The 22,924-nt window shown below is 57.3% G+C and overlaps 2 protein-coding genes across 3 annotated transcripts in view; one reads left to right on the forward strand and one right to left on the reverse strand.

The window, feature by feature from the left end:
* CRB2 (crumbs cell polarity complex component 2) overlaps positions 1-6,359 on the forward strand; it is a 21,321-nt gene extending 14,962 nt beyond the window's left edge. Inside the window, exons 9-14 of the mRNA XM_007450244.1 lie at positions 1-181; positions 760-925; positions 1,707-2,490; positions 3,322-3,438; positions 4,076-4,193; positions 6,135-6,359. Coding sequence (XP_007450306.1) covers positions 1-181; positions 760-925; positions 1,707-2,490; positions 3,322-3,438; positions 4,076-4,193; positions 6,135-6,359 — 1,591 coding nt within the window. The remainder of the gene's footprint in view (positions 182-759; positions 926-1,706; positions 2,491-3,321; positions 3,439-4,075; positions 4,194-6,134) is intronic.
* A 4,178-nt stretch (positions 6,360-10,537) lies between these two features.
* DENND1A (DENN domain containing 1A) overlaps positions 10,538-22,924 on the reverse strand; it is a 536,936-nt gene continuing 524,549 nt past the window's right edge. Inside the window, exons 19-21 of one of the 2 annotated variants that reach the window (XM_007450246.1) lie at positions 15,892-16,020; positions 12,919-13,174; positions 10,538-11,832 (exon numbers count right to left, since the gene is read on the reverse strand). In XM_007450246.1, coding sequence (XP_007450308.1) covers positions 10,642-11,832; positions 12,919-13,174; positions 15,892-16,020 — 1,576 coding nt within the window. In that variant the 3' untranslated portion in view covers positions 10,538-10,641. The remainder of the gene's footprint in view (positions 11,833-12,918; positions 13,175-15,891; positions 16,021-22,924) is intronic. The other variant, XM_007450245.1, reaches the window with a different exon arrangement.

Below are 22,924 nucleotides of genomic sequence, written 5' to 3' on the forward strand. Positions count from 1 at the left end.
TCCTGCTGACGCCCAGCCCTGGGGTGGGCCCTTCCGAGGTTGCATTCAGGACCTGCGACTCAACAGCCTCCACCTCCCCTTCTTTCCACCGTTGCTGGAGAACTCCAGCCTGCCCAGTGTGCCGGGCAGCAGGCGGTCCTGGAACCTCACCATGGGCTGTGTCTCTGAGGACACGTGCAGTGTGAGTGCCACGGGGAAAGGGTGGGTCCTTTTTCCGGGATCCACCCTGCTTCGCTGGAGGTTAGCATGTGCTTCTACTGGTCAGGTCGGCACCAGGAGGTGGAGGGCCCACCCAAGGTCCCAGTGCTGGAGAGAGACAGAGCAGGGTTCACTTTCATCTCCTCTCTGGCCAGCTGCTCTTGCCCTATGGTAGTCTCCATACCTCTCCTCTCGGTCCTAATCTGAGACAGACACCCTGACCCAGGCAGAGGGCTGCCCAAGCCTTTCTGTGGGAGTTGCTTGGGGCACAGGGACACCCAGGTTCATGAACAAAGCACCAACCAGCTCTAGGATTGGAATAACCTGGGTGTGAACTCCGGCTCCTCTATTTACTGGCTAGGTGACTCAGCAAGTGATTTCTCCCCTCTGAGCCTCAGTTTCCTTATCTGTAAAATGGGAACGCTAGTTACTTTTCTATTTGTTTGTGAGGAGGTAATGTATCTGTACTAGGTGCTCAATGAAGAACCACTGCAAGGATGGTTATGGTGGGGTGATGCTAGCCCCAGGCCTGAGCCTGTCCCTGCCCTGATTCTCCTGCAGCCTCAGCCCTGTCTCAATGGTGGGACTTGCCTTGTCTCCTGGAATGACTTCCACTGCACCTGCCCTGTTAACTTCACTGGGCCCACATGTGCCCAGCAGCTGTGGTGTCCTGGCCAGCCCTGTCTCCCGCCTGCCACCTGTGAGGAGGTCCCTGATGGCTTTGTCTGTGAGTGCCTGCCCCGGAAGGCCCACATGCTGGTTGCTGGACACCCAAGCTGGGTTAGATCCCACCCCTGCCTTCAGGACTCAGAGACAGTGGACCAGGATGCCAACAGCCCCAGCCCAGTGTGGTTGGGCCACTGCATCCAGAAGGACAGGATTTTTGGAGGAAGAGAGCACTTGCTGGGTTTTCAAGGGCGAATAAGACTCTGACCGGGCACAGGGAAGGACGTTTCAGGAAGGGGGCAAAGCATGTGCAAAGGCACGAGGTTTATAAGAACTGAAACACAAGTAGAGGTATCAGCGTTGCTAGGGTCCTTGAATCCTAGGCCAGGCAGCTCGGGACTTTTTGCCAAGGGCAATGGGGAGCCATGGGAGGACCAGCAGGAGAAGGCCATGGTCAGCAGTTTTAAAAGATGACTGTGTTATGATATTAAAAGGATTGCAGTGAAGAGTGAGCCACGGTGATGACACAGGGCCACTTCACTAAGGAGAGAAAGAGACAGATTTTCCAAGGTGTTGTTATTGCCTGGTCTGTGACCTGGAGGGCAGGGTGGGCACAGTAGGGTAGGTCTCCCCAGCCCGGAGCTGGTTCTTTGGAGGTAGAGAATTATGAGGTGGAGGGAACAGTTCCTGGGATTAGATGATAGGTGGGTGGGTGTGCCCCCGGCCCCAGACGGCGGGGGTGGGGGGAACGGGGGCGGCAGGCTGGTCCCCGCATCACCCAGGTGTGCTTGGGCTGGGCTGGGTACCGATAGGCCGTCCTCCGACTCTCTCTCTCCCTGCAGGTGTGGCTGAGGCCACGTTCCGCGAGGGACCCCCGGTGGAATTCAGCGGGCACAACGCGTCATCCGAGCGCGCGCTCAGCGGCCTCTCTCTGGCCTTCCGCACGCGCGACCCCGAGGCCGGGCTGTTGCGCGCCGCGGACGCCCCCGACACGGTCTGGCTGGCCGTGCGCAACGGCTCGCTGGCGGCCGGCGTGCGCAGTGGCCCCGGCCTGCCCGGCGCGGTGCTGCCGGCGCCCGGGCCGCGCGTGGCCGACGGCGCCTGGCACCGCGTACGCCTGGCCATGGAGCGCCCCGCGGCCTCCGCGTCGCGCTGGCTGCTGTGGCTGGACGGCGCGGCGACGCCCGTGGCGCTGCGGGGCCTGGCCGGCGACTTGGACTTCCTGCGCGGCCCGGGCGGCGCGCGCGTCCTGCTGGCCGAGAACTTCACGGGCTGCCTGGGCCGCGTGGCGCTCGGCGGCCTCCCGCTGCCCCTGGCAGGCCCGCGGCCCGACGCGGCCCCCGGCTCCCGGGAGCCCTTCTCGGCCTGGCCCGGCGCGCCGGTTCCGCGCCTCGGCTGCCGCGGTGCGCCCGTGTGTGTCCCCTCGCCCTGCCTGCACGGCGGCGTCTGCCGCGACCTCTTCGACGCCTTCGCCTGCGCCTGCGGCCTGGGCTGGGAGGGTCCGCGCTGCGAGGCCCGCGCCGACCCGTGTCGCTCAGCGCCCTGTGCCCGCGGCCGCTGCCACGCGCGCCCAGACGGCCGCTTCGAGTGCCGCTGCCCGCCTGGCTTCGCGGGCCCGCGCTGCCGGTGCGCACGGCCAGCCGGGGGCGGCCTGGGTCCGAGGGGTCCGGCGTTTACGGGGCAGGGGTGGGGACCCCGGGGGCGGGGGAGTGGGGCAGACTAGTCCGGAGGCCCGGGTGCGGATGCGCTGGTTCCGTGGGCCAGCCACGTCCCTCCTCTGAGCCACCGCGCTGTTATCTGTAACTTGGGAACAACAGGCCCCTAGAGTTGCCAGAAAAAATACAGGACATCCGGGTAAATTTCAATTCGAGATAAACAACGCTGTGGTCTGGGAGTCGGGGTGGGGGAACCCCGAGGTAGTGTCGGAAGAAAACCTTGAGGCTCTCCTAACGAGCTGCCCACCACGGATGCCATCCTTCGTCAGTCCCGTGGGACGGGGGCAGGCAGAGATGGTCCGAGTCTTGGCCGCTTCCCTTATTCAGTCTGGCTATGACTCCCCACTCCTTTCGGAGCCAAGCTTACGGAGTGGTATCTGGCAGAGGCCTGAATCCCCCTCTTTACGCAAAGAATGTCAGGCCCAAGCTCTATGTCTAGGAGGCTGCTCTTGCCCCGGGAGACTACTTACATTTCATCAGCTCCTCGGAGGACTCAGCCTCGAAGGGTTCAGCCCGATGTTGTACACCTTGGTGGGGGTAGGGCTGGAGTCGCAGAGTGGCAGCCCTATGTCCCACCCCTTCCACCCTAGAAACGGCTTCCAGGACTGACAGCCAGGAGGTGGCTCTGAATTCCTTGGATGACAATGCAGAGGCTCAGGTCACCTGAGTGACCCACGGGCGTGGGGCTGGGCCAGGTCCTAGGTGTCCTGTTCCCAGGCCAGCCTCTGTGCTTTCTCCTCAGGTTGCCTGTCCTGCCAGAGGAGTGCAGCCTGAATGTCACCTGCCTCAGTGGTGGCCCGTGTGAGCGTGGGCCCCAGGGTGCCAACTGCAGCTGCCAGGAGAGCTTTGCTGGCCAGAGGTGGGTCTGGGGTCCAGGGGCCTGGGAGGTGGGCTGCTGAGTGTGGAGAGTCGGGCAGGGCGGGCCTCTGGATCCCCTCCAGCCAGGGCAGGTGAAGTGGGGTATGGATCCTTGCTCACCTTCTCAGCCCTCACTGTCGTCACAGTGCCAGACAGTGCACCTCTCTTGCTTGAATTCTTTCCCTCTGGGGCTTCCAAGACCGTCCTGTGTTATGCAGACACCTGCTGGGAGGTAGTTGCCTGGTGGTGTTTCTTAGAGCTCCGTGCTCAGCCCACCTCCCACTCCTCCACCTGGGGAGACTGTAAAAATGCAGGTTCTGGGCCCACTCCAGACAGTCAGCATCCCTGGGCAGGTGCCTTTACACAGGCTCCCCCCATGCTTCTGGTGGAGTGACAGTCATTCTGTCATGAATGCCGGGTGAAGGGCCGTGGTAGGTGATGGAGATTGCTTTCAGCTTCAGTCACCTGGCAGGGCCCAGCCAGGTAGGGACAGTGCTGGGAACAGTGGATGAATGAGCTTTGATGCCAGTGTGTGTAGGGGGTGGGGGAGGGTTTGAGGAAGTAAAGGAGCTGAGGGAACAAGAGGCAGCCAGGGAGGGAGCAGCTTTCTCAGCCCCAGCCTTGTTCCTGCCTCCCAGGTGTCAGATCCCCTGTGAAGCCAACCCCTGCTTGAATGGTGGCACCTGCCGGACAGCTGGTGGGGTATATGAATGTATCTGCAGTGCAAGCTTCTCAGGCCAGTTCTGTGAAGTGGTGGTGAGTGATGCCCGAGGGGGTGGGTGCCCTGTTTTGGACTTTAGTGAGATGATGTTACGGGGGAGCGTATACAACACCTGTGGAGCTGCTCCTGGGCCAGGCCTGTCACGGGGTCCGGGGTGGGGGTGGGGGTGGGGGAGCAGGGAAAGGAGACTCAGGCCGCTTCCACACGCCCACACAGGAGGGGCCCCCAGCATCCCTCTGGGGGCTGCAGTGAAACAGCTGGGCTTTGCCAAGTCTGATCTGGGCCAGGATTCAGGGCCCACAGGATCTTGGAATTCTGGGATTTACGTTGGTGAATACAAGAGCCTGTAATCTCTGGTGGTTTCTGAGCCAGGATTCTAGAGTAGGAAGATGTGGGGAGCCCGGGATTCTGAGCCAGAGAAGGCTTGGGAAGGCTTGGCTGCCGTGAAGGCAGCCCCTGACCCCAGGAAAGCTCAGCTGAGGAGGGGTCCGAATAGATGGGGGCCAGCCGGAAGCTTGAGCTTGAACCTCCCTCTGGCCCCCTCCCCACTAAGGGGCAGAACAGACTCTGCAGGCCCAGCGGGAAGTGAGCCCAGAGTGGGCGCAGCAGCGAGGGACGAAGCCTGGGACGGAGCCTTGATCTCCACAGGCTTCTGGCGGCCTGGGTCATAAACCCCAAATCTCTCTGCTTCTGGGGAATGTTTCCTTTCAAGTTGAACTTTACAGCCTCTGGCACACATGCCCCCACCCCCCGCCCTCCCCCCATCACCCCCGCCACCCTCCTCCTAGGGAGGAAATGGCTTTACAGCTCCTCCTGAAGTGCCCAGGGCCGGAGCCTGGGGAGGGCCCATTCAGGGCTGGGATGAATTTTTCTCTACAGTCTTGGGCAGCTTCTTCAGGGCTGGGGGCTGAGACTTGGGACCCAGGTCACAGTGGGCTGAGAAGTCTCATGGGACAGAGGGAGGGCTGGTGAATCTGAGGCCCTGGGCCTCTGCCCCCTGGAAGTTTGTGATTCTGGAGCTTCAGAACTCCAGGTCTGTAGAATCTTTGATGGGGGCATCCCGGTGTCTGTGACGAGCCAGAGAGGTGGTTTCCTGGGCCCCCAGAGCCTGGTCTGAGTCTCCGGGGGGTGGGGGCCCGCCCTGGTGGATTCTGAGCTCGCCAGCAGCCAGGTCAGCCTGCTGCAGCTCATGCCCTGCACGGGCCCCCTGGCTGGGGAGCCTCTCCTGCTACTGCCTGAGATGCCTCCCACTTGGGGGTTGAGCATGGTCTCCACAGACACTTAAAAACCCAGACTGCCCTTTGGGTTCGGGAGGGATCAGGTCCCATCACTTCAGATTGGGTGTTTATTGAGAGAGGCAGGGTGGCAGGGCTGGGCACTGAGGCCCACCTTGGCCAGTTGAAGGGAGGACCTTCGGCTGGAATTTGAGACTGAAGAATGGTGGTGTGAGCTGGGCATGAGCATGGCTTTGGGGGCGGACAGAGGGCAGTGCCAGTCCCGGCTTGACACCCACTTAGTCATGCGTCTGGGGGGATCTGGGCAAAGCCTCTGTTTTCTCCTCTAATATTTATCGAGTGCCTACTGAGCAGACTCTGCTGTGCGTTTTGGGATACACGAGTAAACAAAATAAACCAAAGATTCCTGTCCTCGTGGAAGAAAGGGGGTGTCCTCGCTCCCGCTTCATCAGATCATTGTTAAGGTTTACATGAAATCCCACACACAGTGCTGAGCTCCTAGTAGGCATTCAATAAATGTGTTTTCTCTTCTCCTAGCCAGAACCCCTTTGCTGTACAGGAATCCCCTTGTGGTGCCTCTAATAGGTAGCTCCCAGGCACTTGCTTGCATATCTCTGGGGCCAGGTCTCTCACTACCTCCCAGGGAAGCCTCCGCCCAGTGATGCTTTTTCCTCTCCTCTGAAGGAACTGGGGGGTCTCCCTGCCTCCATGGCCTTAGGCGTGTTACTGCATCTCTTCCAGAAGGGCCTATCGCTGCCGCTGCCGTTCCCGCTGCTGGAGGTGGCAGTGCCTGCAGCCTGCGCCTGCCTCCTCCTCCTCCTCTTGGGGCTCCTCTCAGGGATCCTGGCGGCCAGAAAGCGCCGCCAGTCAGAGGGCACCTACAGCCCGAGCCAGCAGGAGGTGGCCGGAGCCCGGCTGGAGATGGACAGTGTCCTCAAGGTGCCACCCGAGGAGAGACTCATCTAGGCCCACCTGGCTGTGGCTCCAGCACCTGTGAGGTCCTCACCTTCTACCTGGAGACCGAAGGAGGCCACTTCCGGGAGCCTCCCGGGCCTCGGGGAGCTGCTGCTGGGCCCAGGATACCTGCTGGGGAAGTGGCCCCTTTGCTGGGGGCCCTTGCCCCGTCCTGGACTGAGGGGAAGGGGCGAGCTCAGGGAAGCAGAGAGAGGCTTGGCGAGGTTGTGGACATTCTCCATCCAACCGCCCGGTCTTAGCCTTGGCAGGCACACGGCTGTGCCGGGAGGAGCACCTGCGGGTGCACACGACGTGTTCAGGAGTGTGTGTGAGTGTGCGCGCGTGCACGTGTGTTTGTACCTGGGCCTGTTGATCTGCAGATACCAGTGTGAGTGTTACGGATGGGGCTCACGGGCACGTCCACGTCTTTGCTATTTGTGCACGTGACTGTGTAGTGAGTGCAGGTGACCCCGCGGAGGGGCAGCTGGGCAGTGGAGACCACCTTCTCAGCCCCGGGGCAGGGGCAGCCCAGGGCCACGAGTTCTCCTGGAGGCCAGGCCAGGGCTTGCCCAAGGACCAAAGCCCCAGCTCCGGAGGCTGCCCCAGCCCTGAAGGCAGCTGGAAATCAGTGGGGTGGGGGGCATGAGCCAGAAGTTAATGTGTGAGCTCCTGGCTCCCCAAACAAGTGCTCCCTGAGGCAGGTCTGTTTCTGCCCTCTGCGGCAGCCAGGCACCCGCTGGGATGCAGGACTGAGGGGCAGACCTGCAGGGGTGGGGCGGGGGGGGGGGGGAGGGGGTCTGGGCCACTGCAGCCTTCCTCCTGCAGGCCTGTCACTTATAGAATGGGGAAAGCAGCCCTTGCCTACCTCACGGGGCTGCTGTGAGGATGGGCAGGGCAACAGTCGGGAAGGAGCTCTGGAATTCGTTAAAAGTCCAGTCCGCTGTGAGGGCTGCCCGGGTCATCCCAAGGTGTCGGGAAGGGAGAGGGTGAGAGCGGGGAAGGGGCCTCCCTGAGGGGTAGCAAGGGGGCCAGAGGGCGATGATGACAGAGGAGCAACCCTCCCTGCCCACCTTGTGGTTCTCCAGCCCCTCCGGCATCAGCGCTCTCTCCAGGCTGCCTGGCGAGTCCGCTCTTTCACCTGCAGACCAGTCACCTCTCTAATGGCCGCTGGGAGGATTCGAGGAGGGCCTTGCAGGAAGCCCTCAGGGTTGTTTGCTGAGGCAGGTGCTTGGCAAATGTTGGCACTGTCTCTGTATCGGGGCTGGTCCTGCGGACAGACACAGATGAAGGGAAGAACTGGCCGCTTTGCTTCCAGTCCCTTCCCTGGTGATGCCATCACACTGGGAATCTCTGATCTCTGAGGGGCACTTGCCTGAGGGCCTGGCCTCTGAGCTTCCGAGTCCCTTGGTCCCTGACCTGGAGATGTGCCCTTTGGTCTTTCCCATTTCCCAGGCCAGCGCCCCCTGTGCCAAGGCCAGGAGACCCCTTTCCACTTCTCGACTGGAGGTGGACTTTACCCATCTCCCCTAGGGGTCTCAGCCAGCTTCCAGAGGCACAGGAGTCAAATGTGCGGTGGAGGAATGTGGGGATGGAGGCAAGGGAAGGGGTGAACGGGCTGAGACTGGGATGCGACGGGCCCTGAGCACTAGGCTACGGGGCTTGCTTGGTCCTTATCCTGTAGGAGGTGGGACCACCTTTTCCCCCAACTTTCTCCCTGACTCCTGGAAAAGTGGGGGAGAAAACATCTGGTAGCAACAACTTAGCCCCAGCTGGTGCCTTGGTTAGTTTATTAAGTCAGAGATTTGGCAAACCTGTGTTCTTGCAGACTCCTAAGACAAGACATTCTGGGTGGAACCCCAATATATAAAGGCTGGGCTGTTCTTTTTGTCCTTCTCTTGCTTCTAAGGGTTCTGGGTACCTGTCATTTTCAAGCGCAGCCCAGGGAGGGGGACACAGCCCAGGGAGCCGAGTGAAGGGCAGATGGGGGAACGGGGTGTGTCTAACACCCTCTCTGGGTGCTTGGTCCAGGTGTCCCTCCCCAGCACAGCCAACAGAGGTGCAGACTCCAGGCTCTGCCCTTGCTACTGAGAGGTCTGTGGGAGTAAAGCTCCAGGTGTCCCCTTGAACTTCTTTCCTGGAGCCTGGGTGCCTTCAACATCATTGGTGACCTGCAGCCCTGCTCCGTGGATCCGGCAGGCCTGTGCACACCTGTGACCAGTCCAGCCCCTGGGTCCTGCTTGTAAGAAGAAGGGGCTAAGCTGGGCTCAGAGGCCCGAATGGTAACAGGCTTAGGAGTGGGCCAGGCGTCAAAGCCTTCCCTGACTGCTCCAAGCCCGGCCTCTACCTCTACAAACAGGGATGCTGAAGATGCCTGAGGCCTCGCCTCCCCGCAGAGCTTCCTCAGGACACAGGGATACCAGCCTTCTCCCCAAGAAGATTTTATTGAACGCACACACACAATTCGTCCTTGGATTTTCACATTCAATCCAGCAAGTGGAGAGACAGCAGTGCTCATGTGAACATGGAGCACTTGCCACCAGGCCCCAGCACAGCCAGGGAGACCAGGGGGTGGGCTCCGCTTCCCTGGGGCCACCTGGTACCTCTTGCCTTAGACTCTGCCCACTGGGTGGGCTACCCTATACCTGATGGGGCTCAGGGGTCTGCCCAGGGTGGGTGGATCTGGAATCTCTACTGAAACACCTGAGTGTCCTAGAGGTGCCCACATGGCCCAGACATGACACGGCTCCCCGCTTCAAGCAGCCAGAGGACACTGCCGAGATTTAGACAGAAGACTTGCCCGAGGGGCTATGACTGACTGAGGAAGGGGCTGCGTGCTGGGCCAGCAGCTCTTCACACCCCGCGTCAGAGCAAACCTGAGGGGGTGGTCTCCTAGCCCCTCAGATGCTGACCAGGCTCCCCGGGGTTACGAGGTCTCTAGGAACTCCCCTGCCCCGCCAGACACCCCTGAGACTGTATGTCTGACCATTCACAAATAGGAAATGAGAAATCAGGTCAAAATGCTCACAATTTCCTGCATGTCTCAGATGGTTGTTTTTCTAAAATGGTTGGGCCACATTTTAACTTGGTTTATTGAAACTAGTCAATTTCAAGATTCATCAAATCAATAAAGTAAAAAGGAAAAGAAAGATAAAAGAAACAATAACAAAACGTTTCAACTTAGCTTTGGGGATGCTGACCTCAGGGAAATAGGGAGGGGCGGCTCCAAGCCCTTCTCCTGCCTCCAGGCTGCAAGAAGTGTGAGAGGCCAGGCCCGCCCACTCCCCAGGGCCCTGGAGAGGGTCTCGGTGCCCTCCTGCCCCAAGCTGCCAGGCAGCTGGGACTCCTGCACCTCTGTGGTGCTAAGCCTGGTCTTCCCGTGGGAATGTGGGTGTCTGCTCCTCAGTTCTGCCCCCTTAGACCCACTCCGCAAGAGGCCGAGTCCCGCTTGACAGTAACTCAAGACCAGGAGAACCTGTGGGGACCAGAGGGAGAGTGCGGGGCGGCAGCCTGACCCCTCCTGGTGCTCTCAGATTTACCTGTTGCCATTTTGTCGTCTACAGATCAGAGTTGCTGGTGCTCTCGGGCCCCACGCAGGGCTGTCTGGGGCTTGGTTTGGCTACCGGGAGGGATTGCAAGGATGCCTCAGCTCCCAAATTCCTACCAAGCCAGAAAAGCGAAGTTTGGGGGTTGGGGTGAAGACTCAGACTCAGGAAAGAACGAGTGTGCATATTGCTAGAGAGGGTTTGGAAATGCCTTGCCAGGTGCTCCTCCAGCCTGGGAGGGGGGGTCCTTACTGCAAACTCCAAACCATGTGCGTCTCGTGCAGACGAGCTCATGCCGAGGGTACTGCCAATGCCTGCGCCCATCAAGGTGGGGTGTGCAGGGCTGGGCTGCAGTTGGGGCAGGAGAACAGGGCTCAGGAGGACACATCCTGAGGCGGCGTGGGGCTCCTGGTGGGCAGTTTCCAGAGGGAAGCTGGGTAGGATGGGGTCTGGGGCAATCATCGGCCCAGATGACCTCTCTAGTGCAAAACCCAATCAGGGGTGCAGGGGAGGGGTGGTGGCAGGGCGGGACAGGTGCCCAGGAGCTAGGTTGATTCCCAGGCTGGAACTGGTGCCATTCTCCAGAGATGGGCAGTGTGGAGAGGAGGAGGGGCAGCAGAGAGGGCTCCCAACCCTTCCCACCAGTAGAACCTGGACAGAGACAGAGCAGCAGGGGAAGCAGGGCCGGCCAGCCGCAGAGCTGCCGCGGTGGGCAGCCGGGCCTCAGCTCGCCCCCAGCACTCAGCGCCCGCTCACTCGAAGGTCTCCCACTGCTTCCTGAGCTGCTCCACTGAGCTGGGGGCTGGGGCCGGGCTCACATCTTGCTTGGTTTTCCGTAACAAATCCTCAAAGGGGTCTCTGGCCTCTCGTGGAGCAGATGGCTGCAGTGCTGGCTCCAGGCCCTGGGGGGCTCTGGGAGGAAGGAGTGGGGTGTCTCCAGGCCTTAGCGCCAGCCCTTGCTTGGCCTCGGCGGCCCTGGCACTTGAGCGGGCCAGGGGCAATGTTCGGATCCTTGAAGGGGCGACTGCTGGGGGACCCAGGGGCTGCAGGGAGTGGGCACCCATGGGCATCTGGCCAAAGAGGTTGGGCATGGAGAGGGCAGACAGGTTGGGCTGAGACCTCTGTGGGGCACAGAAGCCAGAACTGGACAGCAGGAGGCTGGGGGCAAAAGCGGGCCCCAGGGAAGCAGGAGGGGCCCCCAAAGGCCCAGCTGGTGTGGAGACCAGGGGCATGGCAGGCAGTGTCGCTGGCACAGATGGGACAAAGGGGTTGAGTGATGGCTGTGGAAATGGGGTGGGGGTCCCCATGGGGGGGAAGCTAAACTGGGGAGTAAATGGGGTGGCTACATTTGGGGCTGTAGGACCTGGTGGAAGGGTACTGCCTGACCAGGCTGTGCTAAGTGGGTCCAGGAGGGCCAGCAGGGCATCACTGCCTGTGTCCGCAGCCCCCGGGGCCAGGCTGAGTGGCTGGAGCAGTTCGGTGGGGTCTTGGGGGGCAGCGCTGGGGTGGAGCCCGGGGATCGTGGCTGAGCCCAGGGCAGCCCGCCTTTCCCGCTCCGCCTGCAGCCGCTCTGAGGAGAAGTCGCCGAGGGCAGTGCCGGCAGCCTGGAGCTTGGCCGGGCGGGCAGTGGGGGGTGGGGGCACGATGCCCAGCTCCGGGGTCTTCCTGCCCTGGGGCCGGGGGATGGTGATGCTGCCCAGAGTGGGGGTGGGCACCTCCTCCTTGTCGGTGGGGTTCAGGATGCCGTCCCGGTTCTGGGGCCTGCTGGGCAGGGCCGGGGATTTCCCAAGCAGGGCCGAGGGCTTCTCGGGGGAGGTGGCAGGAGGCTTGCTGGGGACGGCCATGTCGTCCTGGCCCAGGCTCCAGAGCTTGTTGTGTGGGTGGGCGAGCTTCAAGGCTCCTGGCATCCCACGGCTCCTCTCACTCCTGCCCAGGTCCAGCCTCTGTTAGAGGGAACGAGGGAGGCAATGACCACAGGCTGACCTGAGACAGACTGGCAGGCAGCATATCCCCCTCCCCCCCGCCCTCCTGTGTGCCAGGTGGACACTGGGACTGTGGTCCTGGGAGTGTGGCTGACTAGTCCCTGGGACCCAGAGCAGTTGGGGGCTCGGCCCAGGTCAGCGGCAGAAAGCGAGCCCAGGTCTGTCTGCACTTGAGGCCAGGATTCTCTCACTGGGTGGCACAGAGGGCCTCCAGAGAAAGTTCTGTCTTTTCAAACCAGTGCTGCCAAGTAGTTTTAGGAAAAGGACTCCACCTACTGACCCTCTACTGGGGTGGCCCATTTTACTTTTCAAAGCGTGCGGGCACTTTCAACCACCCATTAGCCCAAGGGGGCAAGTGCGGCTCAGGGCCTGGGTGAAGGCACACTGGCTGGGAAGGAAATAGGAGGGCTGGGCTCAAGTCCCAGCTGTGGCACCTATAGGGCCCACGACCTGGGCGTCACATCCCTTCTCCTGGCCTGAGCTCCCTCGTGGGCAGCCTGGGAATAGCAATTCCCTGCAGAGGGGCAAGCGTGAATCATCAGATACGTGGGAGCTTTGTGAATTCCACACTGTGACCCAAGGACTGCAGAGTCAGCAGCCCCCAGTCACAAGTGAGGAAATCGAGGCACAGAGAGGAGGTGTGCCTGACTGAAAGTCACAAGGAAGATCAGGGGTCACACGCTAATATCCAGAGCCCAGGAACTTTGATTCACAGGCTCTCCAAGGAGCCTTGGTGGGGTTGGGATAATTAATCCCAGTTCCACCAGGGGCCATAGCCCTGCCCACCTCTGATGCATGAACAGAAGTGGGGGGGCAGATTTCCATCAGGCTACGGCATCTTCTTCAGTGATCCCTGTGAGGCGGGGCGGGGTCTGGCCATTGGCCAGCCTGGCAGGGTTTGCAGTCAGAGTGACTCTGAGTGTTGGCTGAGGACCTCAGAAAAGTCGCTGTTTCTCCCTTGGTGTCTTTTACTGTCACAGGGGGAAATCTACCTCATGTGCAGAAAGTGCCCCCAGCCAGCGCCCCCCGCCCCCCACCCCAGCATACCTGATAGTCAAAGGTCCCCGGCTGCTCCCTCAGGTCTTTGGGGGGCCGAAGGTCCTCCAAGCTTTTGGCCTGGCCCAGCGGCTGCAGTGGGACCTCCATGTCGAGGCTGCTGAAGACGTCCTCCAGGAGGTCGATGCTGGCAGCCCGGTCAGGCGGAGCTGGGGTGGGGCCCACGGGCTCCCGCGCTCGCTGCTCAGGGCTCTCCGCCTCATCTCCCGCGCTGTCTGACTCCTTGAGTGCCCGATACGGCTGCGGCCTGGGAGGAGGCAGAGCAGGCTGGATTCTCCTACTCAGGGCCTCCCCGGGGGGAGCAAGCAGCCCTCACCCCCGAGAACTTCCAGGCCTCAGGGAGCTCACCCAGGAGCCTTGGGAGAGGAGAGCTGTCCTGGGTCCCTGAGACTGTAGGCGCCTGGGCAGCTGCACCCTGACAGACCTGGGCTGAACGTGGCTTCTGTTCGCTCAGGGACCTTGGGCAAGTTGCTCTGGCTCTAGCTTGCACTGGGGGCCCCGCTTAGTTTCCTCCAAACCACAGGACCCACCGTAGAACTGGCTAGTGGGCTCACACGCCATTCACACAAGGCGTGAGGAATAGGACACGTCTGGAGAGGGAACAGGCAGGAAGACTCAATCCTGAGCCCACTGTCTGCACTCCTACCCCTGCAGCAGGTCCTGGGAACGGCTCGTGGGAACTGAGCCGGGAGAACTCTCCCCAGGGAGCTGCCCAGTGCACCCCAGGATCCTCAGTTCCAGCCCTGGTGCCATCTCTTCCTGTGGGACCTTGGGCAAGTCACTTAACCTCTGAGCTTCATACACTCCCCCATTCCAGATTGCACTCCCTTGCAGCTGGTGGTGGAGACTACATAAGCAAATACAGTGCCTGGTGCCCAGCAGGCATGCTGAGGCTGTTAACAGAATTCATGCACCAAAACCTTGCAGTCAACCCAGGTGCAGGTGACGCAGGGCGCCTCTTGCTATCCTTTCTCACAAGCCTGAGCCCCGGGGTACCTGGAGAATGGTGCCCAGATCTCTAGTGGAGCCCGGGCCAGAGCAGCATCCCACCTCCTCCAACCATGAGGCTCTGGCTCCTGGGTCAGGCAGAAACTGCCCACGCCTCTGGTAAAGTGGGGGAAGGGTGCCACCTGCTGGTCCTGGAGGCCCACTTGCACGAACCTGGGCAGGGGACAGTTGGCAGAGGGAAGGGGCTCAACTAACAGCCCTGATTCTTGGCAAGGACTGCATCAGACTGTACTAACTCCCTGAAGCCACACAGGCAGCCCATGAAGTAGGACTCACACCCCCCACTTTATAGATGAGGAAACTGAAGCTCAGAGAGGCTAAGTAATGGAACGTATGTCACACAGCACCTGGCAAGAGATGGAAATGGAAGCCAAGTATGAGAGACTTCTAAAGTCCCTCACTTGTTCTGACTAAGCCATCTGACCAAGCTCCTTTAACCAAGTTTGAACACAGTGAAGGAGATAAAGAAAAGCCAGTGTGCTTCGTAGTTAAGGACGTAGAGTTCTTTAGAACAAACCCATTTTGCTTTGAGTTAAGATGGCCACTTCCCTTTTAAACACACACAATAGCCTATGCTTTTCATAGATCATGGCTCAGGAAGTGAGCATTATTTTAAATAATTAAGGCATCAATTAATTTAAAAAGAACGTGACCTGCTGGACTCCGTGGTGGGAGAGTCCTTGGACATTACCTGTGTGGGTGCCTTTACCTGCAAGGTGATTTTAAGTTGATACATGGATGAACATTTCTTATTCCAATGATGCTATCTTTACTTCAATTAATAATAGAAATAACATATATTAAGCCTATGATATCATGAATATTATTGCTTAGGACAAGGCTTCCCTTCTAGTTTTCAAGAATAAGATTCACTGTACAGACCAGGTGGCATTCCAAGCTTGGGCAACACTGGCTTAGGCCACTGCTCTAGGTGAGGACATCAGGAGGGGACTGACTTGCCCATGGTCACAGGTGAGCTGGTGGCAGAAAGGGCCAGGACCCTCCTCCCCTGGGCGGGGCGCAGTGGCAGGAGCAGAGCTGTTGGGTTTATCAGGTGCCCCGAGGAACTCACAGGCCCAGCCTCAGGGGAGACTGGGAGCAGGGAGATGGTGAAGGGGGCTGGGAGGGGGAAGGTGGGGGAAGAGCCCTTCTATAATCTGGCTGTAACGGTTTACTCCCCGAAGGGTTGCTGTGTGTGTTCAGCAATGGGCAGTTCCCTTCCCCTAGAGGCTTCCATTAAAAACACCATGCAAGCAAATACATACAAAACCAAAGCTGTCCCTTTGCTCAATCCCAGCTCTGAAAAGCCTGTGCATGGAGAGGCAAGAATTGGCAAAGAAAGGGCAGCCACCAAAGCCCAATTCCAGGGGTGGCTGGATCGTGGTGAACTTTCTTTTTCTCTTTCTTTCTTTATTGCAATTTGTAATTAGAAGGCGGCTTAGGCTACAAATAATAATGATAAAAATTATCTTAAAGTCAGGCAGGTCAGTAAACATTTGGCCTGCCAGCATTAATATATACATTCCTCATCGGTAACGTTGTTTGAAAACTTAAAATCTGACGCTCCATCTCCATGGCTTTCCAAGATGTGCTGAGATAAAGAAAGACTCGGGCAGCAACAACCAGGCCAACTGTAGCTGCGACCGCAGCCACCAATTCCGTTAAGTCAAGTGCATTTTCCCCAAAGGAATGAGACCCATGCTCCTGTCTCACACCTCTAGAGCCCAGTCACTCTTGTCACCTCACCCCATGGTCACAGCCCCCATGGGGCTGGCAGAATGACACCCTGAGAGGAGGCACACAGAGGGGGCGTCCGTCCTGCAAGCTGGCACCGGAAAGCAGCAGCCCCAGACCCCCTCCCCACACACAAGCGCAAGCTGGCCACCCCCAGCCCTCCAAGTGGCCCCGGAGAGTCACCAAGCCGAGCTCAGGGAAATGGAAGAAGGAAGGAGAGACCATTCAAAGGGAGCGGAGAAGAAAAAGCTTTCGGTGAAGCCAGAGCTCGGGCCCTCTTCCCGCTGGCATTCATCGTCAGAGGAGTCTTCGGAGAGGAAGACAGCATAGTGTCGCAAGGGCTTTACGAGGCTGGGGTGGAGGAAGACAAGAGAGAAAACAGTTAGGAGGCACCTCGGGACTCCACGTGGCGGGGTGGGAAGGAGGCCTGAGGCTCCTGACCCTGGCCTCCCTCTGCCGGCCGGGGAGGAGGCTGCCTGGAGACGGGCCCCCCAGTGAGGAAGCTGGTCCCAAACAGAAAAGAAACTGTGGGTTTGCCACCTGTGTCAAGAGCCTTAAATGCATCTATGACCTTGTGATTCCACTTCCATTTAGATAACCCCAATGTAGCAACAAATTATGCACAAAGATGTTCATTACTGCTATGTTTATAAAACATGAGACAACCTGAACTTCCGCAGTAGGAATCTGGTGAGGTGAATTATGGTACGGTTGGCTGAAGAGTATCCTCCCATTAACTATAATGTTTATAAAGAAAAATCTAAAAGTCAGGATGCAGAATTGCAGTTATACTGCATTCTCTCTCATCTGCTTATGGAAAAATGCACAGAAAAAAGACTGGAAAGGTATGTGTCTAAATGTCAACAAAAGCTAGGGGACCCATGTCCCCTGCATTGGAGAAGCCACTGCAGTGAGAAGCCCACGCACCACAACGAAGAGTAGCCCCCGCTCGCCGCAACTAGGGAAAGCCCACGCACAGCAACGAAGACCCAAAGCAGCCCCCCAAAATAAATAAATAAATAAATTTAAAAAGCTAATGGATTATGGATTTTTTTCCTCTCTGCCAAATTTTATTTTTGTGTCTTCTCCGTTTTCTCCAATGTGCATATCTACTTCAATAATCAGGAAAAAATAAAAAAGCTAAAGAAGAAAGTGAGCCATGTGGAAGGGCACTCGCGAGAAGGCCCTTTTCTGATTAGCGGCCGCTCTCTGGAGTCTCCCTCAGATGCCTCTTCAGAGAGTCTTTTTCATCTGTGATGTGGAAATTAAATATTCATTGTTATAAAAAATACATCTCCCTTGTCAGCCACCTGTGAGCTCTACCTCTATAAACACAAACACATACACAGCCCAGAGAAACTCCACGCCAGCTTTTATGAATTATACACTGACCAGCGCCCGCGAGAGGTGTGTGCTTGGGAGAGGGGAGCTGGACCCCGCAGCCCCTGGTTCAGATCCCAGCCCCATGGCTGCTGCTCCGGCACGCGGCTGGGGAGCAGGCAGCCCACGCCTCTGCCCTGTACAGCGGGCTGGACACACACCGAGGATCCCAGGGGCAATGGTGAACTTTGGGGAGGTGGGTGGGGTAGGAGACACAGGGGTACCTGATGGGGGGCTATCTCCTCTCCCCTCCACCCCCAGCCAGAGCAGTCTCCTTTCTTTGCCTTATATGATGCAATTCCTTTCCGGTTTCATTTCAGGAAGAGGAAACATGTCCAAAAAAGTGCATGGGAACCAGGGCTGGAGAGTTAAGTGAGGGACAGCAGCTATCCCTGTGGGGCTTGGGAGAGTGGATTGTGATCGGCTGCTGCTATGGTCCACCATCACCAGCCATAAGCCAGTTGTTACCCAAATACATGCTGCCCTTTTAAAAGTGGAACCAAAGCTGGCGCCCAGGGCTGTGAGTTCCCCAGCACTGTCACACCTGAACCCTTCATTTCCTCGCATTGTCCCTGGAAGTTAGCCAGGCAAAGACTTTTGTCCTCTTACTGAAGGGGAGGTTGAGGCTCAGAGAGGGGAAGCCACTTGCCCGGGGGCTGCACAGGGAGGTCACAGCGTTCCTCTCCTCTCCCAGGCTGCCTTGCTGGGTGTCAGGGACAAGACGTATCTCAGCCTGTCCTGGACTGATGGGAGCATGGCCTAGGAGGCTCATTCTCCTCTGAACTCAGCAGAGAGGGTGGGAGGATCTGACCTGCAGAAATGTGCCCTGGCCAGCACAGGGGCTAGGCTGCCCAGTTCCTGCCTCGTCCACCGGGACATAAAACAAGGCCCAGCAGGAGGGCCACTTTCCACATGGCCACTGGAATCCTGTTCTGAATCACAGCCCTGACCTCATCACTCTCCCGCTTCACACCTGCAAACCTGCTGCTCTGAACTGTGATTTCATGAGGTGGGTAAAATGTCAGCAATACTAATGTTTAGGTGTGTCTGGAATGACTTACACGTCTGTTTAAAAGTTTGGGGGACCTGCTCTCACTCGCCAGCACTGGACTGTTCTCCCGAGCAGGGGGGCAGGCACCCTGCCTCAGGCTGCATTCTGGGGAGCTCGTGGAACACACTGGTTGGGCGGGGTGAGGGCCGCCAAGTCCAAGCTCCAAGCAGGGCAGACACCGTGCTTTGCGCCTGGCCCCGCCCACCTCTGTGTTCCTTCCCTGCCACCTCCTGCCACCTGCCCTTGCCTTTGCCTGGTGCACTGATTGCCCTTGGCCTGCAAGACAGCTCAAACCGCACTCCTACAAAAGCTTTCCTGGAGCTCCCAGCAGGGTTTTCTCCCTAGATAGAGCTGGCTTCTCCTCGGGCTGCGTGGTTTAGCGCTTCGTTAATACAGTTGAACCTCTTGCAATTCTATTTCTGAGTGGAGGTCCTCGAGGGCAGGGGCCCTGGCGCGTTCTTCTTTCTCTCCCCACCCATGGCACAGCGTTAGTGCAGAGGAAAGTTTGCTAAGCAGCCAGCGTACTGGAGAGACTAGGCCCCGCACACACCAGCTTCACCCCTCTTCTGGATCCCCGCCAGGCACATGCCCCTTTTCTCAGCTCGTGGCTGCAGTATAAGAGGGTCCCCTCTCTGGTGTGGAGAAAAGGGAATCCTCCTACACTGTTGGTGGGAATGTAAATTGGTGCAGCCATTATGGAGAATGTTATGGAGGTTCCTTAAAAAACTAGAGTTGTCAAAAAAAAACACAAAAAAACTAGAGTTGTCATGTGATCCTGCAATCCCACTTCTGGGTATATATCCAGAGAAAACTCTAGTGTGAAAGGACACATGCACCCCAAGGTACATAGCAGCACTATTCACAATAGCCCAAGACATGGAAGCAACCTAAATGTCCATCGATAAATGAATGGATAAAGAAGATGTGATACATATATACAATGGAATATTACTCAGCCATACGAAGGAATGAAATGATGCCATTTGCAGCAACATGGATGGACCTAGAGATTATCGTACTAAGTGAAGTAAATCCGAAAGAGAAAGACAAATATCACGTGATATCACTTATATGTGGAACCTAAAATATGATACAAATGAACTTATTTACAAAACAGAAAGACTACAGACATAGAAAAACTGATGGTTACCAAAGGGGAAAGGGGGGTATAAATCAGGAGTTTGGGATCAGCAGATACAAACTACTACATATAAAACAGATAAACAACAAGGTCCTACTGTATAGCACAGGGAACTATATTTAATATCTTGTAATAAACCATAATGGAAAAGAACATGAAAAAGAATACAGACCTGCAGAACGGGACCACGTCTGGGGGTGAGGGTGTTAGGTATATTGGGGCAGGTGGGAGTCTCAGAAAAATGCTTAAAATAATATCCACAAGTAGGCCCTGTGCCACGGGCTTTACATAGGTTATTTCTACCACTGCCCCCAGCAGGAAGCAGAAAGGCGTTGCTGTACAGATTTTACAGAGGATGAGACTGTCATTAGTCCATCCATCCACCTGTCTGTCTGTTCATCCACGCACCCAACCGAGAGGCACCTCCGCGTGCTTGTAGTGAGCAGACCCAGTCCTAGCTGAGCACTGCATGAAGAGGAGAGATGTGACCAAGCCACCCAGCCAGGAAGTGATGAGCAGGGATTCCAGTCCAGGGCACTCTCCTTCCTGTCCTCTGGGCTGGTCGTAGATGTGTATGAGGGGGACCCACACCTCTGCTTGGGTCAAACTGAATGAGGCTTTGGGTGGCCCTCAAATCCATCTTGAATGCCTTTCCAACACCCATCCAAGCACAGTCCCCTCCTCTGGCTTTGACAGGTAAGCAGAGAGCACAGCTTGGCACGTTAGCTGAATGCCAGGAATGTCTGGATTCACACAAGAGCAAAGAGCCTTTGTGCTGGACTGGACCTTGGCTTCATCAGCTCAGGCTGCTGCACCTCCCATCACTTTCAAAATCCAGTGCCTCCCACACGCGAGATCACGGAGGGCGCTTGGGGGTGAGGTTGGGGGAGACAGGGAGTCTCACTTTACAGCTCACCATTTTCCTCTCCAGACAGCTCTTCTGGCCAGGCCAGGCTGGTCGGGCAGTCTTGACTTCAAGAAGAGGTCCAGGGTGTCTCCTGGATACACCATCTGTCTCTCAAGAGTGATGGAACACCCAGATGAGAACTCTGTCACGTGGTTTGATCAGAGTTTCTTCAGGTCCAGGCTTTGGACCACACGGATAAGGATGATGACACCAGCAGTATTTCCAAGTGTTGGGCTAAATGCTGTCCGTACAGTTTCTGATTAATTACTCATCACATCCTCATTTTTCAGATAAAGCAGCCAAGGCTCAGAGAGGGGGAGTCACTTGCCCAGTGTCACACAGAAGTTAAGGGTAGAGCATGGAATCCAGATAAGCCTAACTCTGAACCACTCTGAGATCCTGCCTCTTCAGTTCTGTGGACCTGAAACGGTGAAATAGGGTGTTTCCCCTTCCGCTTTTGATAAAAGGTGAGATTTCAAAATAAACTTATTTAAATTCAGCTGCTCATGTTCTCCCATGAAACATACAGTCAGATATTTGTCAGAGATAAAGGACGAACCGTCGAATATGTCCAGGTTTAAATTTTTTATTACTTAAGGCAGAATATGAAAAAAAAAAGCACGTATCTCTTCCCTCATTAACCCAATTCAGCTACTACCCTGCAGTCTGCCACCCACCACTTGCCTGGATTTTATTATACACAAAGAGCTGTCTGTGAAAAGGCAGGTCGTGGCGAACTTGGCTACCCAGCAAGGACTGCCGGAGTCTCGGGGAGAAAGAAAGGCCCGCTGTCCATCACGTTCAGACCCCATCACCTCCCACGGCTGCTCCCGCCTCTGCCCACCTCATCTCGGCACGGAGTTCCCATGCAGATGACTCCCCGAACCCTTTCTAATGTTTGGTTTAACGTGTCGCCGGCTAGCGCGCGCGTGTGACAGTGGTGACAGGCGCGGCTGTTCCTTTTTAAATACCATGTCAGAGACACGGCGTCGGGAAGCGGGGACGTGCTCTGTGGCTCTCTGCCGTGCCGGGATCGCACAGGCTTATTTTTTAATGAGGAAGATCTGCATCTCGAGAGTTTTTTTCATGTGTCACATCGCGTGGACAAATCAGCAGCACGTCACGCTGGCCCAAAATGAAATGCTGACAAATGTAGATATTTCAAATTTAATTGACATTTAAATGTACTTGAGATAAAGAAGGGGAAAAAGTCAGCAGGGACTTGGTCTCCAGAGGTAACGAGGGGAGCTGGTGATCATTTTTTAAAGGATCATTTCACTCCTGCACAAAGGATCTTTACTTTTAAATGTCCTGGCCGCTCTGGCATCCCTTGATTACAAGGTTCCTGTGCGGCTGACAGGCAGGGACAGGCCCCTGGATGAGGCCCGTCTGTCCAGCCTTCCACCATTCCCCACGTGCCAGCCAGATGACCTCAGGAAAGTCACTGTACCTCCCTGAACCTCGGCTTCTTAGCTGCAAAATGGGGATTCTATAGCCCTCCAGTTAGTCTTACCACAAAAGTTGAATGAAAATATTCATAAAGGGCTTTGCACAGTGCCCAGTGCCTGTTCAGTTACTACCCAGATGCCACACTCACCTGCCAACAAATAAATTCTGGGCCTCTTCACCCTGAGCAGAGTCTCCCCTAGGTGTTCAAGGACAAATAGGGTGGTCCCTGCTTTCAAAGACCTTCCCAGTCAAAGTCACCAGTCCCCAGCTGGGCATGTCACAGCACATCAGAATGATGTGTGAGCACCCCCCACCTAGAGACGCCGCCATGCCTCACCTCCGGCACCATTACACAGGGCTGACACTCTAGAGCACACCTTAGCACGTGTATGGGTTAAAAACAGAGAAAAGGCCTCTGAAGCAAGTCAGAGGGGTCTCTGGGGGAAACAAGCTTGGTGCAGGACCCACGGGGGACGCTCTGGAACTTGCACTGGAGCTATTCCCTGTGTGGCCTGGGGCCAGGCTGGGACTGTTCCAAGGGAGGAAGGACTGATGACAGATATGGGAACCTGTTGGACATGGGATCTTTGTACTCAGCAGTATGTGAATATCTACTTAAGAACAGTAATGAGAGACTCACTGCTGTAATGAGTCGTGATCACCAATGAGAAGCCGTCTTCCTGTCACATGGACTGGTCCAGAGGGGATGGGCGAGTATGAGGCCAGGTCCTGCCCACCCTGTTAGGGACTTGCTCTGCCAGAGTGCAGTGGTGGGCGTGCCTGGCTCAGGGGCTGCTGGACAAGCCTCCATTTGGGAGGTGACATGAGGCTTTTAATCTGAGTCCAGTAGAGGCCGCACAATGGCCTGGAGGTGTCTCTGTGGAGGAGGGGGCACAGGGGCTTGAGGCTGGGGTGGGGTTTCAAGAGAAGAGGCAGGCAGGGTTGGCAGGGACCAGCTGGAGGAGGGCCTCCCCCCAGCGTGAGGGCTGAAGGCCACGTGTGAGGTCAGGGGGTGATGGGGGGCTCAGCTGCCCTGATCTCCGTCTCTTGGATTGGTGGTGCCCTTTGCCTTTGCAACCTTCGTTCATCTATCCATTTATTTATCAACCCATCTCTGTCTGTCTGTCTGTCTATCTTCCTTCCTTCCACAGAGATCACTAGTGTCGACTTGCCCCGTCCACACCCACGCCCAGCAGGCTGAGAAGCCTTTCCCAGGCGCTGGGTGGACACTTACGTAGGCGCAGAGGTCTGGCTTCACTTTCCCACCCTTCATGCCCTTTGCTGGAGGGAAGACGGGGAAGGGGACACCTTGGGGGCACTTTCCCTA

Source organism: Lipotes vexillifer, unplaced genomic scaffold (genome assembly GCF_000442215.2).
Source record: "Lipotes vexillifer unplaced genomic scaffold, Lipotes_vexillifer_v1.1 scaffold890, whole genome shotgun sequence".
NCBI classification, from domain to species: Eukaryota; Metazoa; Chordata; class Mammalia; order Artiodactyla; family Lipotidae; genus Lipotes; species Lipotes vexillifer.